Source organism: Oryzias latipes, chromosome 17 (genome assembly GCF_053564925.1).
Source record: "Oryzias latipes strain Hd-rR chromosome 17, Olatipes_Hd-rR_3.1".
Classification (NCBI taxonomy): domain Eukaryota; kingdom Metazoa; phylum Chordata; class Actinopteri; order Beloniformes; family Adrianichthyidae; genus Oryzias; species Oryzias latipes.
The window spans coordinates 29,963,693-29,979,926 of record NC_136253.1 but is presented as its reverse complement, the minus strand read 5'-3'; the positions used below and the strand labels follow the sequence as shown (position 1 = coordinate 29,979,926).

The 16,234-nt window shown below is 38.6% G+C and overlaps 1 protein-coding gene across 24 annotated transcripts in view; it reads right to left on the bottom strand.

The window, feature by feature from the left end:
• Nucleotides 1-16,234, bottom strand: part of kmt2cb (lysine (K)-specific methyltransferase 2Cb) — a 67,785-nt gene that overhangs the window by 40,537 nt on the left and 11,014 nt on the right. For all 24 annotated transcript variants that reach the window (XM_023965547.2, XM_078935235.1, XM_078935237.1 and 21 more), the window contains 10 exons: nt 15,356-15,444; nt 13,175-13,322; nt 10,113-10,316; nt 6,675-6,784; nt 6,422-6,531; nt 5,428-5,590; nt 5,165-5,336; nt 3,855-3,969; nt 2,667-2,842; nt 2,202-2,554 (listed from right to left, as the gene is read on the bottom strand). In XM_023965547.2, the coding sequence (XP_023821315.1) occupies nt 2,202-2,554; nt 2,667-2,842; nt 3,855-3,969; nt 5,165-5,336; nt 5,428-5,590; nt 6,422-6,531; nt 6,675-6,784; nt 10,113-10,316; nt 13,175-13,322; nt 15,356-15,444 (1,640 nt within the window). The remainder of the gene's footprint in view (nt 1-2,201; nt 2,555-2,666; nt 2,843-3,854; nt 3,970-5,164; nt 5,337-5,427; nt 5,591-6,421; nt 6,532-6,674; nt 6,785-10,112; nt 10,317-13,174; nt 13,323-15,355; nt 15,445-16,234) is intronic.

Below are 16,234 nucleotides of genomic sequence, written 5' to 3'. Positions count from 1 at the left end.
GAACACATAAAAGACATATTTTAAAAATAGAGAAATTTCAACCAAATGTACGTGAATACACTGTTCCCAGATTTATCCCAGGAGATGTATTTAAAAAATATTCTGCGATAGGCGAAATCCACAAAGTGGTCATCTTTATTTATTTATATATTTTTACAATAGTTGTTTAAAGCTGTAAAACCAAATTTCAAACTTTCGTAGAATAACAGGTCCAGTATTCTAGAATGAAACCACAGATCTGCTCGGGGTCGAAGATTTATGTAAATTTGGCAAGCTGAATGCATTCTGTACAAGACACGCAACAAATATGATATTGACAATGGTCTACTGCCAAAAAGGATGTAGAAGACACTGCAGTGTCAAACGAAAAGAAAAAAAAGAAAAAAGGAGCTTGCGAAGTTGCACAAAAAAAAAAAATCCACAAAACTCTGAGACTGCGAAAGGCGAACAGCAAAACAGCAAGGGACCAGTGTATAGCAACTAGGAATGCAACGTTATACCGTTAAAGTTTGGTTCAAACCTTGATTTTTGGGTCCCAGTTTTGTTTTGGTTTGATTTATGATGTGTGTACTCAAAAATGATCCAGTTTCCGAACAATTCAGTTCAATGGCAGAACATACGGTTTGTTCTGTTTTTGTAGCATCCCGAATAACTATGTTTTAACTAGTGGATAAAGTAGACATTTGTGTGTAGGAGGGGTAACTTCCGCATGAGATGACAAACAACAGCCAGTCAACATAGTTGAATAAACTGATGGGTTAGGGTTAGGAGCCACATTATAATGTTAATGTAATGTTTACTACACTCCTTTTCTACGCAGTTGTATTAATGTGTTCCCCTCCATTGGGTCCGTATCAAAAACATCAATGGATTGAATTTGACTTGAATGAATAGAACCAGTCATTCACAGCTATCAGGAATCCACACTTCCAGCCAATATTCTGCCAGACAGCCTCTGACAGTACAGACAACCCAGTCTTAAGGAGATGCCCACCATTTCAATCCACAAGTTCCCATGTCACCCTGATCCTGATACACACATGCACCTGCTATGCAACTCTGCCAGGGAAGGGAGTAACCATGACAACCAACGTCTCAGGATCTGTGTGCTCTGGGCTTATGACTGTGCAGCTTGCAGGTGCTCATCCGGTGCACGTGCCAGAAAGTCAATTAGGGAGATGCGCTTGTGACCATTGCTTGCCATCAGCAATTGACCGAGCTGAACTCGGACTGCCATCTATAAATTCCCTCCTTTCTATATCGAGAAGAAAATATGTCCAAGACGATATTTAAGGTGTAAACACATCATTAGAACCAAGTCTGTCAGCAATTACTAGAGGGAGGCTTAAAAGTTGCTCTGCAAAACAAAACAACTAAAATCAAAATTCATACAATTCAAGAGGTGCTATTACAATAAAATGCTCAGCATAAACCTTCAAAGCCTTAAAAACACAATACTATAAAAAGCATAGCATTGAAGCCATTACTTTGTCAATATTTCTACACAGGAAGCAGGCAAAAACAAACAGTATATATGAAGAGAACCCAGCAAGAATATTTGTTGAGTAGAGCGATAAACCATCATCATTCTCTCCAAGGTAGGTTAGCAGACAAGCAATCTGTGACATAACCACCATCATGTTACTACTATCCATTGTCTGGAGTGAGCTGAGTGGGCAGACGAGAGCGGGGAGTGTTTCAGCCAATGGCATTCCCCTCGCAGAATTTTGTTTTGCCTATACTGCTGTCGAAGCTTATGTTTTCAGACACACGCAGAGGTTTCAATGCAACATAACTCTAAGCATCAAAACAGCTACAACCTCATTAGCAAACAGTCATGCACCAACCACTGATTAGAGGCACCACAAGTATATCAGGAGGCTACCCATGTATATGACATACTCCATTTTGGAAACTGAATTAATCATTTCATTGATATTATCTTGCAAAATCAGCAAAGAGCTCTGTTGGTTGTAATCAAATCCTTTTGATTATTTCAAGTACTTTTAAAGCTTAAGATATAATTCACCCAAAGTCTTTATTTATGTACTTGACATTATGATAATCATGTCATCTTGTAAAAGAAAAATAATATTTCTACCACTTAAGAACTATCAAGCATCAACTTAAATGAAGACATTTAAAGGGGTGTAAAGGGATCGGAGCATGAGTGTTTGTTATTTTTTAGAAGAAAATCCTACCAGGCTTCTGGTCTGTCACGGGTAGCTCCTCCTTCTGGACGGTAGCCTGAACAGGCTTTGGATCAGAATGCAATGAAACAGTAACTAATTCCGGTTTGGGGTCATTGTGCATTTCAGGGGGCAGCTGGTTGCCAGTTTCGGGGTCTGTGTGCTTTTCAGCCAGCTGTAGGCCAGTCTCAGAGTCTGTGTGCATGGAGGCTGGCTGAAGCCTGAGCTCTGGGCCAAGGTCCATATCCTCTGTCAGTAGAGCCTGCTCTGCAGCAGGAGACCTGCAGTTAAAACAAACATAGTCCTCTCTTGGGTTGATTTCTGTTTGGCCGCTGTTCTGACGCTCACACTCCAGGTGTAACCATCTGAATGAGAGCAAAGGTATTTACAGGGATCGATTATACCTTTTGAACTTCTACATTCATGTGATCTTCTCAATAGTGTCTAGAAATGTGATCAAATCAACAACAATCTTACCTCTTACAAGTCTGACAAAACAGTAAGTCTTTGTGATGCTCAGGGTCCAGGATGCAAGAACACATTGAGCAGCACAGAGCAGGATCCTGGTTTTGGAAACAATTCTCACACAGTAGGCTGTTGTGGTGCCAATGTCCACTGGTTCGTGTTCCACACTGGATGCATACTCTGCAGTTCTGAGTGTAAAATGACATGACTTCAATGGACAGCGAATAAGACTGTACACTTAAGAAAAAGCCTTTGCAATAACTAGCTAACATGATAAAGTGCATGATGCTTACATATGGTTGGTCTAGAGATACACCTTAAAAGCTAGATTTTTTTTCAAAAATTACCTCTTGTTCGATGATATTGATGGAAAAAAATCTTTAGTGATCAAGTTTTGCAAAAGGAGAGTGGCACAGCTTGACTTTGACCATCTATGCCTGTTTCAGAAAATTAAGGATATTTTCTTGTATGATTTAAGGACCAACTCCAAAAAAAATGGTGCGTCTGGTGTTTTTAAACTGTTCTTGAGGCATTTTTCTGATGATGGTGGACATTTATTAAGAAAAGCAAACTTAAAGTTGCATTTCTGAGTATGTTTTTTATTCAAATCTTTGTAAATCAGGAGCAAACACAAATATAGTTTAAAACAAGATCTTAATTGTGTGTGTAGGAAATATGCTGGGCAGGCCACAGATTCCCCGCTCCGAGCTCTCAGCAACATAGAGAGGAAGGGGGGGTGGGGTTGCTAATGGTCTCGCCTACTACTCAGAAGCACTACTGTCGCTCTGCAGAAATCATGTCCTAGAAAATGAAAGGTTTGTGATTTTGGCTAAAAATGGCACAATCATAATTAAAAGACAAATGGAAACACATTTAAAAGAGTTCAAAAATGTTTTAAGACAAAAGTAATCTTTTAAAATTTTAATTACATAGCATAATGAATCAATATCTCCATCTGCACAAATTATCAAGAATAAAAAAATAAGAAGTATTTGGTATTATTAGAAATATAAAAAATTTACATAATTTCCTTTTAGCGACAGCAGATATTTTTTGTCAAAAACCTAATTTTGGTACTTTAATTACCACATTGAAACCATGAAACTAACACTTTATAACACTTTAAAGTACTGAAATGTACCTTCTTTTTGTTTTTACCTAATGCCAAGTATCTGCCTGGATCACGAAGATCTTTCCTACCTTACATCTCCATCCATTGGTGGGAAGAGATTCCATGGCCGGCTGAAGACAAAAGGTGTGGTAGCCTTTGTCACACATATCACAAACCAGCATTTTAGTGTCATCTCCATGGTTCCTACAAAAAACAAGGTTGTTCAGAGTAAGACTTGGGAAATTTCTTAATAGTTTTGTAAATACACACACAATAGGTTTGCAGCATATATCTCTTAAATGAAGATTCAGATGTGCAACATTTATAAAGATAATTTACTCTTTTAACCAGCTAAATTATCAGTAGTTTTAATGCGACATCATAGAATTGTTCGCATTTACATAAATTTGCAAGTGCTGACATAGTTTGGTCTATAAATTGATTAACCACTCATGCATGTAATCCATACATTTTTCTAAAGCTACATACAGCTCACATTGTAACAGAACACCTTAAGCTAATGTGGGACAAAACTATACTTTAACCTAACAGATAGAGAAAACAGTCAACGAAGACGAATTGCAAAAGGCTTTTTGTCATTTTTGTCTGCTTATGTGTGCTGTAGGCCTTCAGGTAAACAGAAAGTTGTTATGCGTTTACATTTATACTATTCTGAGGGGTTTGCTCCTTTTTCCACCTTTTTTGGCTTTTAGGTTTGATTCTTTCCTTTTTTTTTGGTTTGTTTTGTGTGGCTGATTGATTTTTCACAAAAAGAAAAGGTGTATATTAAAACATTATTTTCAATCCAACAGTACTAGTAAGTTAATCATAACATCAATAAGCAACATAAAACAATGCGTGAATCACTGAAAACGGATTTGCTGTGACGGGATGTGCTAAAAGGCAAACAACAAAAACATTCATAACATGCACTGCAGAAAACATAGGAAATACAACAATACAGCTGTTCAGTCATCTGGCGAAATGAATAAACTGTCAAATTTATAATGAATGACTCGGGCTATTTTTTGATTGATCTTAATGGTAAAATACTTCATGGCTTTGCAAATTTTCATATTTTGTCGAATCCAAACAAGGCCCCGGGTTTTTATACCAACAAAGGGATTCATTTATGATTCGCAGCCATTTCCATTAGCCTATGGTAAAACACAGAGGTTACTCTCTAAACAAAGGTCAGAGGTTACAATTTTAGGCTTAAGGGTACAATTTCCAGTTAGCTTCTCACAAACCCAAGTAAAAAGAGGTAAACAAACCAGCAGTAGGACTGCCTGGAAGGGATGCAGAAATTACATGGAACAAAAGATGAAAAAGCGAGCAGAGAAACTTTCGGTAAGGGACTTTTTTTAATGTTTGTAGGTGGGTGGTTAATGCGACTCACTTGCATGTCTGGCAGACTTTGCACTCAGGGCATTGCCAACCTGCCCTTCTTAGAGGAGTAACGGCCATGTCCAGGCACATCCCATGGTAATGCAGACCACAACTTGTGCAGAAGAGCTGGTCCAGTAGGTCCCCCGGACTATCACACAGCACGCAATTTACATCATCTACAACTGAGTGAAGGAAAATGAAAGGAACAGACAATCAGTGGAGACATTGAAAGTGTATTTCTTAATTTCATTGCATTAATCTTAAACAACTTACATTTATGAATTGCCACTTCAATGTGATCTGGGCAGAGGAGCGATAAACTCCTAATATCCTGAAAAGTCCCGGCTGCCCCCGCACAGGGGTAATGGTAGAGTTGAGCACATCCTTCAGCACAGCACTTAATGGATGCTCCAAGGCGCTTACAGTATGCACAGTGCTGCAGAGAGAAAACTCCACCTCAACAACTTCAACTTGAGCAAAATCCAAAGAATAAAAAATAGCTCTGACTCTGTTAATCTGTGACCAACACTTAATAACTAAATAAATAACAGGGGCAACTAATTTAGTTGTGTTTTACACTTTTTGTAGGTTCTCAGCACAGAAATAAGAGCATTTTATGAGGTTAAAGTCCCCCAAAGAATCTAATAATATTCCTATTCTTCCCGTTTCTAAAGTGTGCGCCAATACAAATGCTGGGTTTCAGTGGCAAAAAGTCTGTTCAGCTGCATGACTGACAGTTTTTAAAAATGACCAAGAGAGCTTTGAGCATCACCTCTGCCTCCACTAGGAGGCATGCTACCACGGGAGCTCTGCCCTGTTGAGTGATGTGACCTTTTCTATTTCACAGCTGAAAGATCCACTCTGCCTTGTCGACCTTTACCAGTCAGCCCAATCCAACAGCTTTTCTTTGCTTCACTGAAGCATCTCCATGTTGCTCACATTCATGGAGCCTCTATGAGGAGAGGGGATGCGCAAACGTCCATGGCTATATCAATGTATTGAAGCAGCAACATTTAGTCAGTTATTAGTCTCTTTTTGTAATGATAGAGAATGATGGGACATCTTAAAATTTAATCCAATATACCTATACAAAGGATTTGAATTGGTACCTATTCTGAAACTTTTTTTAACTTGCTCATTTAACTTTATTACCTGGCAAAATTTCATTCAAACTCCTGTATTATATCCAGAAAATAACTTACCACAAGCTTATTATAGTGGTTAACAGCATCTAATAACTTGCAGATCCTGGTAGTGAGCGACTCACCTTTGTGCTCCCTGAGTCAATGGCTCTGTCCACATTAAGCAGAGATTGTCCCTCACTCTTACAAACACCGTCAGACCACAAGGCACAACTCTCATGTGCCCAACATTTCCCTGAAATTTCAGAACATATTGATTTTGACGAAATCCACAAATATAAACTGATTTTGCATTCAGTAAAAAAGAAAAGAAAAAAAGAAAAAACAGGATTTGGGGATTTTTTTTTCTATCAAAGACAACCCAAAAGTCAGTCCTACCTGACTCAAAGAGAGACTGGACTTCAAGATCTTTTGGAAGGCCAACATAAGAGAGCTCATCCCAGAATCGGCTGGCGAGGTCCGGTTCTGCTTTGCAGCTCACAGCCCCGCTGAAAAGGAGGGGGTTATGCAAGTTTAGAGACAATGAAAGGAAATCAATATGCATTTTTGCATGAACAAGAGGTTGATGATTCTTTCAAACAATTTGTTCAAAAATATGTGATTCCCAATAGCTTGAAGTGATTTAGCTGTTTGGCAAGTGAAAATGTGTAACCAAAATTTTTTTTTTTCCGCTAATAATGAATGAATGGAAACGGATTTTGTGGGGAAATCTGAAGAAAAATAAGGTCAACACTTTCATTAGTAATGTTACATTCACAACATGCACGAAGATGAGATCAAAACCCCAAATTCATTTAATTAAAGGCCCACTCTGATTATATTTTCATCCATTTCAAAAACGTTCCCGGTGGTCTTAATTATGAATTTTAGCCAAAATCAAAAAACCTGTGTTGTTTACTAGGAAATAGTTTCTGCAGAGCGGCTGGAGTTTAAACAAATTTGGGTTATGGGTGAGGCTGTTGGCGCGAAACAACCCATCCCCTTTAACACTTTCACCCGCTAGCTTTCAGCCCCTCACACTCCCAACCAACATTTACCAGTACAACAAAAATGGAAGAAATATTGGAGCTATCCAGCCACACAATTCTGAGACAGATGCCAGCTTGGACGAGGAAAACTAGACGTTCATGGATCTAGTTGTCTACAAGTGAATGCATCAGAATGGAGTAGAGCAGGGAGCTTGTGGCCCACTCAGCGTATTTTTTACGTCACAAAAAAGCTCTTTTTCAGACAGCACTTTTTTGTCTGCTCCTGATTCATTATAATTTGAATAGAGAAATACTCAGAAATGCTATTTTAAGCTTGATTTTCTTTATCTATGCCTTTTAACCGCAGTAAAATGCCACAAGGACACGTTTTAAAAAACAACGAAATTTCCATCGGAGTGAGTCTGTTAGTCAATTTAACGTGTGGTCACAAAGGGCTCCATCAAAAAAAAAAAAAAAAAAATCTTCCTTCGTTTTTGGCTTCATGTTACAAATACATACAAGCCCCAACGGATGTCCAGTCACACAGACAAAGAACCATCAACAAAAATAAAAGCAAGACCAGCTACCGCATGGCATGCTGCCTTATAATTAGTGCTATCACTGCTCATGACAATACGGAGAATCCAGCGTAACACTTAATTAGTTTCCAAAACAAATTAAACAGATGTCCAAGGAAGCACAGCATGTACATACACAAACACAAGGTTCTTCTGCACAGTTCATCTGATATTTCTTGGCCTGAAGACAACAACAGTGTGCTGGTTTGGAAAGGTGCGGTCAACTTCAGCTATATATTCATTTACAGCATATTTAAGTTTCAACCGTTCAGAGCTTCAGATGCTCTTCAAGCTTCTGAAAGCAGAAAAAAATAATCCGCGTTGACTGACATCATTTAAGGTGAAATAAACTGGGTTGCAATAAAAAAAAATTGGTTGATAACAAAGTATGCAGAAGCAACATTTATTTGGAGATATACCAAAACCAAAAACAGGGAATTCATTACCATTAAAAATGAAGCGTAAGAACAATTTATTTATGCTAAATTATGGTTAAATCTTTCAATTTTGGGCAATGAAACCTTCCAAAATGTTGGTAGTTTGGTTTTCAAATCAACTTGAAAAGATCAAACAAGGATGCTCAAATTTGGTTTGTAAGCCATACCATATTTTCTCTTGACCCAAGAATAATAATGAAAAATACTGTAAAATAAGGTTTGATTTCCTGATAAGTGTTTCTCACTTCAACGAAAAGAATAAAGCTTTTAATGTATTTAAACCATAACCTAGCATCTGAACCTATCGCCTAATTTGTTCGATTTCTTTGAGGATGAAAATCTTCCAAGTTCATTTATTACAATAAGTAACCGACGGTTACCAGAATCAGGTTAATTCCGGAGACTTTTCCGTGCAGAAACATGTTTTAAAAGTTCTCTTGTCCTACCTTTTTGAGGGGGATTTGCCTTTTAAAATAAATCTGACAGATTTTTACCATCCCAGTTTTGATAACTAGAAGATATTAATAAAACATTGAGGATGCATAATTTCATAGCATCGCCCACAAGAAAATACAAAGAAAAAAAAAGACCACAGAAAAATAATTTTACTATAAAACACAAATTAAAACCCCGGTTTTTGATAATTGCCTTCAGGAGTCAAAACATTGCCCAAAAGACTCAAAAAGCAATGTTATTTCACTAGACTGGATCACTTACTATTAGTTTTTTATAGAAGGAACAAACCAGAATCGCTCTAAACCAGTGTTTTTCAACCTTTTCTGAGCCACGGCACACTTTAACCTTAAAAAAAATCCCTCGGCACACCAGCATCCAAAAATTAAAAAAAAAAAGGAGAAACTCATAGTCTGTATTTATCTACAGCCCCTCCGCAATCTCACATGCATTTTTGAGATAATTGTTACAGAAAAAGCTGGAAACTGCAGCTGTTTTTTTCTAAAAGATGCAATAAAAGATAAGTTAGAAGATTTAAAAAGAGTTTGATGTGTGTTCGTTGGTTTCAAGACGTTTAACAACAGATCTCCGTATGCGCTGTCACTCTCACAACCCAATGCATCATGGGAGATGTAGTGCATAAAACGGCCGGAGATTGCTTTTCGGAGCTTCATTGTTTTGTTCACTTGTTCCACGGTCTGATACCGGATTCTGTGGAAAGCTACACCGCTAAAGACGAGCTTTAGCTGCTATTTTCTTTTAGAACTGAGCGACTTTACGAGCTAAATCGGGACAAGGAAGTGAAGACTTTAACCACTTCTGATTGGTCAGACTGATGACATGTGATTAAGCCTTCAAGAATGATTGGTGGAGACAGTTAAAGGGACGGGACGTTTCCAAAATACAGCCGAAGGTGCAGCTGAATCACGGTACCTTATCAAAATGTCTTTAAAAAAATAAAATAAACGCAAAGAAAAAGTATTTTATGATCTTTTATATTCCTAACTCCTCAGTGTTTTATCAGGGCCTGTTTGGATGAACAGAGAGCTGAAATCATGGAGATGGAAAATGTTTTTAGATCAGTTAATGAGGGCAATTTCCCACGGCACACTTGACCATCTCTCACGGCACACTAGTGTGCCGCGGCACACTGGTTGAAAAACACTGCTCTAAACCATTTACAAACAGAAAAATTGTCTTTGTGATATTTTCCTTATCAAGGCCTGAGACAAAACCTGAGAGCTTTAATGAGCCAATCAGTTAAGAGTTAATTTGGTGCAGCTCATTCACTAGAAGTGACTAATCAGAGATCATGTTAGTCATGTGACCAATTCTGACAGCAAAGCATCAATGACACCGTTACCAGAAAAACCCACTTACTTCTTTTCCTTCTGTCCTGAGGCGATGTCTTCGGCCAATTGTGGCTGAGTGGTTGTGTCACCATCACCATTATCGTTTGTTGAGCCTCCTTCACCTCTACAGCGGAGGAATTTTTCATCTTGAAATGTGGTGTTGAATACTTTCAGATCTCCCTGACCCAGAAGGCTATGGCCACCGCAGTAACAAAAGGCACAGAGTCGCTCACTGAAACAAAGAAAATGGGTGGTGCAGGGTGTTTAATTATATATACCTGCTGTGACTGAACATAGCACCATTGACTTCAACATGAATTAAGTCTTTTTGTTTAGAAATCTTAAGTGGCAACATACAGTAAAGCTGTGGAAAACAGGCTTTAAAAACTCAAGCACTGACACACCACTTCCCAAAAAAATGACAATAAATGCAAATAAAATCCAATAAAACAGATATTTGTTACTATATAACAGACCTATTTGTAGTAGTGTTGGCGTGTAATGAATATAAATAGCAGAAATGTCATGTGTTTTTATGGCACAGCCTCCTATACAGTAGTGAGTGTAAAACTGAAGATATCTATAGTGAATGACATTTACCAGCAGCTGTACCAGCCTACAGATTGTGGCCAAAGTTACTAAAACCTTTAACAAAATGTATTTTTATGTGTGACCAGACCAATAAAAACACACCACAGCAAATGTGAGGTCTCACAGACCGTAAAAACGCCACCGTTTGATCCATCTATGATGTTGCCTCATTTTAATTTTAACCTCATGTCCAACAGACTGTTTCAAAGATAACCTCGGATACTGGGACACGTGTTGGCTGAAATTGTTTAGAACATAGAGCATCTGGTTACTGCAAAGAAAGAATATTTCACTCCATCACTGACAGAGTTTGTGTGATTCCTTGGTCAGGGTGTCCAAAACCCTACCGGTACATGGAAATGGCATTTAGGGTCTGATTGGAGAACTACCAAATGTTTTCGAAGCCCAACTTAAACTGCCAATCACACTTAACTTAGAGCAGGACTTACCAACCCTGCTCCTCAAGAGCTAACTACCCCTCTGCATGTTTTCCAGCTCTCCTTGCCTTTCTAGATGATTACCTAGATCAGGTGTGTTTAGTCGATCAGAAATGAGTCAGCAGAAAGGAAGAATGGGAGAGCTGGAAAACAGGCAGTGTTTTCAAGGACCAGGGTTGGGCAGCCATGCCTTAAGGGATGGTCAAATCCAGAGTCTAAGTTTTTCTCACTTCTGTGCTCGTCATCTATTGGTACTGGAATTGTTGACTATCAAGGTGCAGCTTAAGGGATGAAAGTACAACTGACTATTAATTGAACATTTGCATAGTCATAACATTGAACATTATTTTTTTATTTAAAAAAAAAGTTGTACTTTTTTAGATTTTGAGCCACAGTACTGGTAAATGGTGTATAACTTGTATAGTCCTTTTCTATCTCCCTCGAAGGCCCAAAATATCTTTGATCGGATCAAAGATTGGATTAGAATTAAACTGTGTACATGGGCGCTGAAAAAAACGTATCTGAATATAACAAACGTTTACATACGCCACACTTTCAGTCGGAACAAATCATTTGGACATGCGCGGCACTCTCCAAAATACCGAAAACGACAGCAAAAGAAGGAATATTGAGTTCTGTTGTAAACAAACAAAACTGCCGCACAGAGCCAGATTATCTTCTAAACATGATTTTATTCTTGTTATTATTATTATTATTAAGTGCTTGTTTGCTCATAATTTTTCTTAATTTGTGCTTTTTTCCTTAGCGGAACGGAGCCGGAAAAAGGGTTAGGGTTAGGCTAATACTTTTAGGCGTGGATGCAGTTAAAATCCCTGCTGTCAATGCCACGATGTGCATCGCAACTTAACGTAAATATGTGGGACTAACATCAGCCTTTATTTTGTCTGGACACGATTGGAAACATGAATTCACATGATTGTTTACACGGTTTCTCAGGACTTCGCGGCATTTCTCCATTCAAAAGCCGCCTCCGTTAGCTAACAAACCTTTCCAGAGCTGCACCTCTGCTTGAGACACGGTCCTCCAGGGAGACACGGTTCTAAATCCAGCAGCTCACTTACACAGAGCGGCTGGACGGACTGCAGTCCGAAGCCTCCTCCGAAACAAAGCACCCTGCTCGCAAACACGAAGCTACGAGTCAGGCTGCTCTGCTCAGAGACATGCTTTACACGGGTGGAGCAGGCAACCGGTCCAAAGCTGTCTCTGGAGCGCCGCACCATCTATTCATGACGCAAAGCCAGCGCAGTAGTGACCCACGATCAGAATATGCACCACAATCGGATTAACAATTGGCATAACCCATCTATCTCAATCAGAAATAATTTTTTTATCCGAATTAGTCTGAAGCGGGCAGAGTATTCCGAACGGTCTGTTTACATGACGCATTTTTATTCTGATGAGGCGTTCATTCCGATCACTTTTGTCCATATAAATGCAGTTACTGTCCTATTCACCCATACACAGTGTGTCTGGTGTCTTGCCCTAGGAAACTTCGACACATGGGCAGGCCGGGTGGTAATCGAAACTTTGGTAACAAAGCAATATGCCTGTTGTGGGATCAATTAAAGTTTGATCAATCCATCTATTTAAATCAATTTAATTCAGTTTTATTCATATCGCCCAATATTACAACACCATTGTCTCAACGGGCTTCACTAATTGTACAAAACATAATATCAGTTATAAAATACAATAGCTGGTTGGTAAAATAAACTAAACACACTAAACTAGACTGGGCATCCCTGCCCTTAGACCCTCCTTCTCTGAGGGTCTATCCATCCATCCATCCATTTAGTACAACTAAGAAAGAACATGACAGTTTCCAACAATATTTGTGATTTCTTTACCCACACACACACGATGAAAATAGACCATAGTTTAAACTGGTGCCTGGAGAAACAGTGCTGCATGTAAGAGTTCATTGTTGTTCTTTTAGTCCATTAATGACATTGTAATAAAATAAAACAAAAATAAAACGCAAAACAAATGGTTCTAAATACTAAACCTCTGCAGATAAAAAAGGTGGATACATTTTTCTGACCTGCTTTTGATTCCTCCACTTGGCGGGACAGTTGGTCCATCTGAGCTTTCAACTGACGGACTGAAGGCCAGAGGGGAAAACGGTTTGTCTTCATCTGGCAAATCAGCGGTCAGAACTTCCATAGTCTCTGCCTGTTGGGTTTGTGTTTCTGATAACAACAAAAAAGTACACTTAGTAAAGACATAACAAGCATAATCCTCTAGTGTAGGGCTGCACGATATGAGGAAAACTTGCGATATGCGATATTAGTGATCAATATTGCGATAACGATAAATTTGCGGTAAATAAACAAATAGAAAAATAAACAAAAACATCAATCCAATTTCATTGCAACAGTTTAAAAATTATACTCCAAATGACCCTCATCGACATGGGGGACAAACGTCAGGGTGGCTAACCCTGGTCCTCAAGAGCCTCAACCCTGTCTGTTTTCCAATTCTCCCTAGACTGCTCGATAATGATAACCAAAATCAGGTGTGTTCAGTCAATCAGGATGTGAAATCACTTGAGTCAGCCAATCAACAGCAAGCTGGTTAAGGAGAGCTGATTGGTCAAAGCATAAAGGGATCTTTTGATTCGTTAAATGCTTCAAGTTGCTAGAAGATTGTTTCAACACATTTTGGGTTTGCGATTTATTGCGATATTCGCCGTCTTTTGCGATATGCATATTGCAGAGCTGGATATTGCGATAACGATAAATTTGCGGTATATTGTGCAGGCCTACTCTAGTGAGTTAGTGAGGATTGCAGCTCAATCAGTTGTGGATTCTTGTCATCTTTGTAGCATTTTTGACTATGCAAATAAAATATCGTTTGTATAGGTGTTATTTTCCATTCATAACTAAGCGCTTTCAAGATTCGAATTTAATGGTTTCCAATAATTTAAAAAAAAAACAACGTTCATAACGTGTAAGATGAAAAGAAGGAGGCTGACCGCCTGACATGAGAAATTTAGATTTTCCATCACAACAAAGAAAACACAACCGAACGCTTGAAGAAAATTGTTCCTAAACAAATAGCAAAGCTCAGTTTAAACAATTATTATCATGTAGCCTTAATTCAAAAAATTACACGCGGTGTCTTCGAGACATTTCAGTACTGCGGCTGATCGCTGCACTCTCTTCTAGCTCAGTCAAAAGCACAAGTACAAACTCCTGTCAGCCTGTTACGAATATTCAATAACTTCAGTTCATTTGTGCTGTTTGACCTGAACCCCAACCTTAGCCAACACAAGATGCCGTGTAAACCTGCTCTGACCTTCATTTATACCTGCCCATATTCAAAATGTGGAATCATGGGGGAAGAATGTTCCAGATTATTAACTACATAATTGGTTTTTATGGGCTGTTGATGAAACAGGTTTAGACCCATGAGACTAATGTGCATTAAAAAGGCCATCTTAATAATTGACAATAATAAATACCTAACTAACCCTACCTGACATTAATTTTACTTGTGGGAGCCCTAAATATTCTGCTAATAAAACTACAATATTGTAGTGACATCATTTTTTGATTCAATTCAATTCATCAAAAATAGGTAGTCTCTAGGGTCGTCAAATGCAGTCGGCTTAAGTTTGAGTCCGGGCGTGTGTTTAATGTTTTTCTTTAGTACCGGTAGTTGAAAAAAGGAAAAAACAGTCCATGTATTAAAAGAAATCCTAAACTTCACAGAAGAGGTAAAAAAAATCTCAACTAAATTGACACTCCAAACCATCTAAAGCATGCTGAGTCAAAATATGTTGCACTAAGATATAGAGGAATGGGAGGCACAGTAGCATGATGTGATATACACATAGAAAACACATAAAATGGTCCTGGAGGGGCTGATGGGATTTTAAAAAGCTTTTAGAGGGCATTAGCCTTGGGCTGTTTCCCACTGCTCCTCAATGCCAATCTCAGAGCCAGCAAAAAAAAAAAAAAAAAAACAGAAGGGAAATAATACATATCTAATGTAGTTTCACAGTTCAGGTTTAGCCCTTTCAAAGTCAATCTTGGAGATTGATCATGGGGTTCCATAAGAAGAAGAAAACATTTTAATACACTGTTCTCCCAGAAAAAAAACGACTCAGTTTAACTATGCTGAAAGCTCCTCAGAGGGCTGACACATTCTGACCTGGACATGCAAGCTCAGACAGGAGGTGTGAAGAGGAAATTAATTTTCTGTTTTCTCAACATCTTACCTGTATCTGGAGGGTCAGTGGACTCTGTTATCTCTGTCCCATCCATGCTGTCTTCTTCTTCTACAGCAACTTTCCCTCTGGTGCGACCTCTGAAATAGGAAAAAAAAGACAGAAAATGAAAAGTTAAAAGAAGTACATAAAGAAAAAGCCTGCCACATATGGAAATAGTTTTATTTAGGGTGCTAAATCCACTTGGAAAACCAAAGAAAAAAAGGTTTGAGATTTGTGATTTAAAGAATACATTTGTTTTGTGAAAATATGTGATGTGACTTATGTTGCAACATAAGTGCATTGTGTAAAAATGTGAATTATTTCATTAAATGCACAGGAAAAAGAAGAAAAAAAAGAGGGCATTGTTTTAAGAAATCCTAACACCCTACAGCAGCTAAAAGACTTAGCTAAAAGAAAAACTACAGTAAAAACACTTAAATTACGGCATTGTAGAAACACTCAGATGCATGTTATAGGGACAACTGCAGCTCACTAAATGGTCTAGAGTTCAAATCTGAGGCTAGACCATCATTATGTCATGATTTCAACAAACCCAACTTTAGATTACCCCCAATTGTAGAATATAACCTGCTTTGGATAAAAGCATCCGCTGAGTGTAGGGTATCGTTTTCTTTGTTTACAGCAAAAACATGGACCGAAAAACCCCATGATTTTTAAGAGCCCACTCACAGCAGACCAGATTGGCCGTGCCGGAATCCATGTGGCCTTAAAGTACGACTCTTTTGGTAGCTGCGATAGCTTTTGTGCCATCATTGGACACTGGCCGCCAGCCCGCCATGGCACCAGCCTCTGGACTCGGGATAGTAATGCTGTGAGGGCATTCTGTGACAGATCTCGTGGCCAATAAAAAGGCGCAAACGCCGCCTT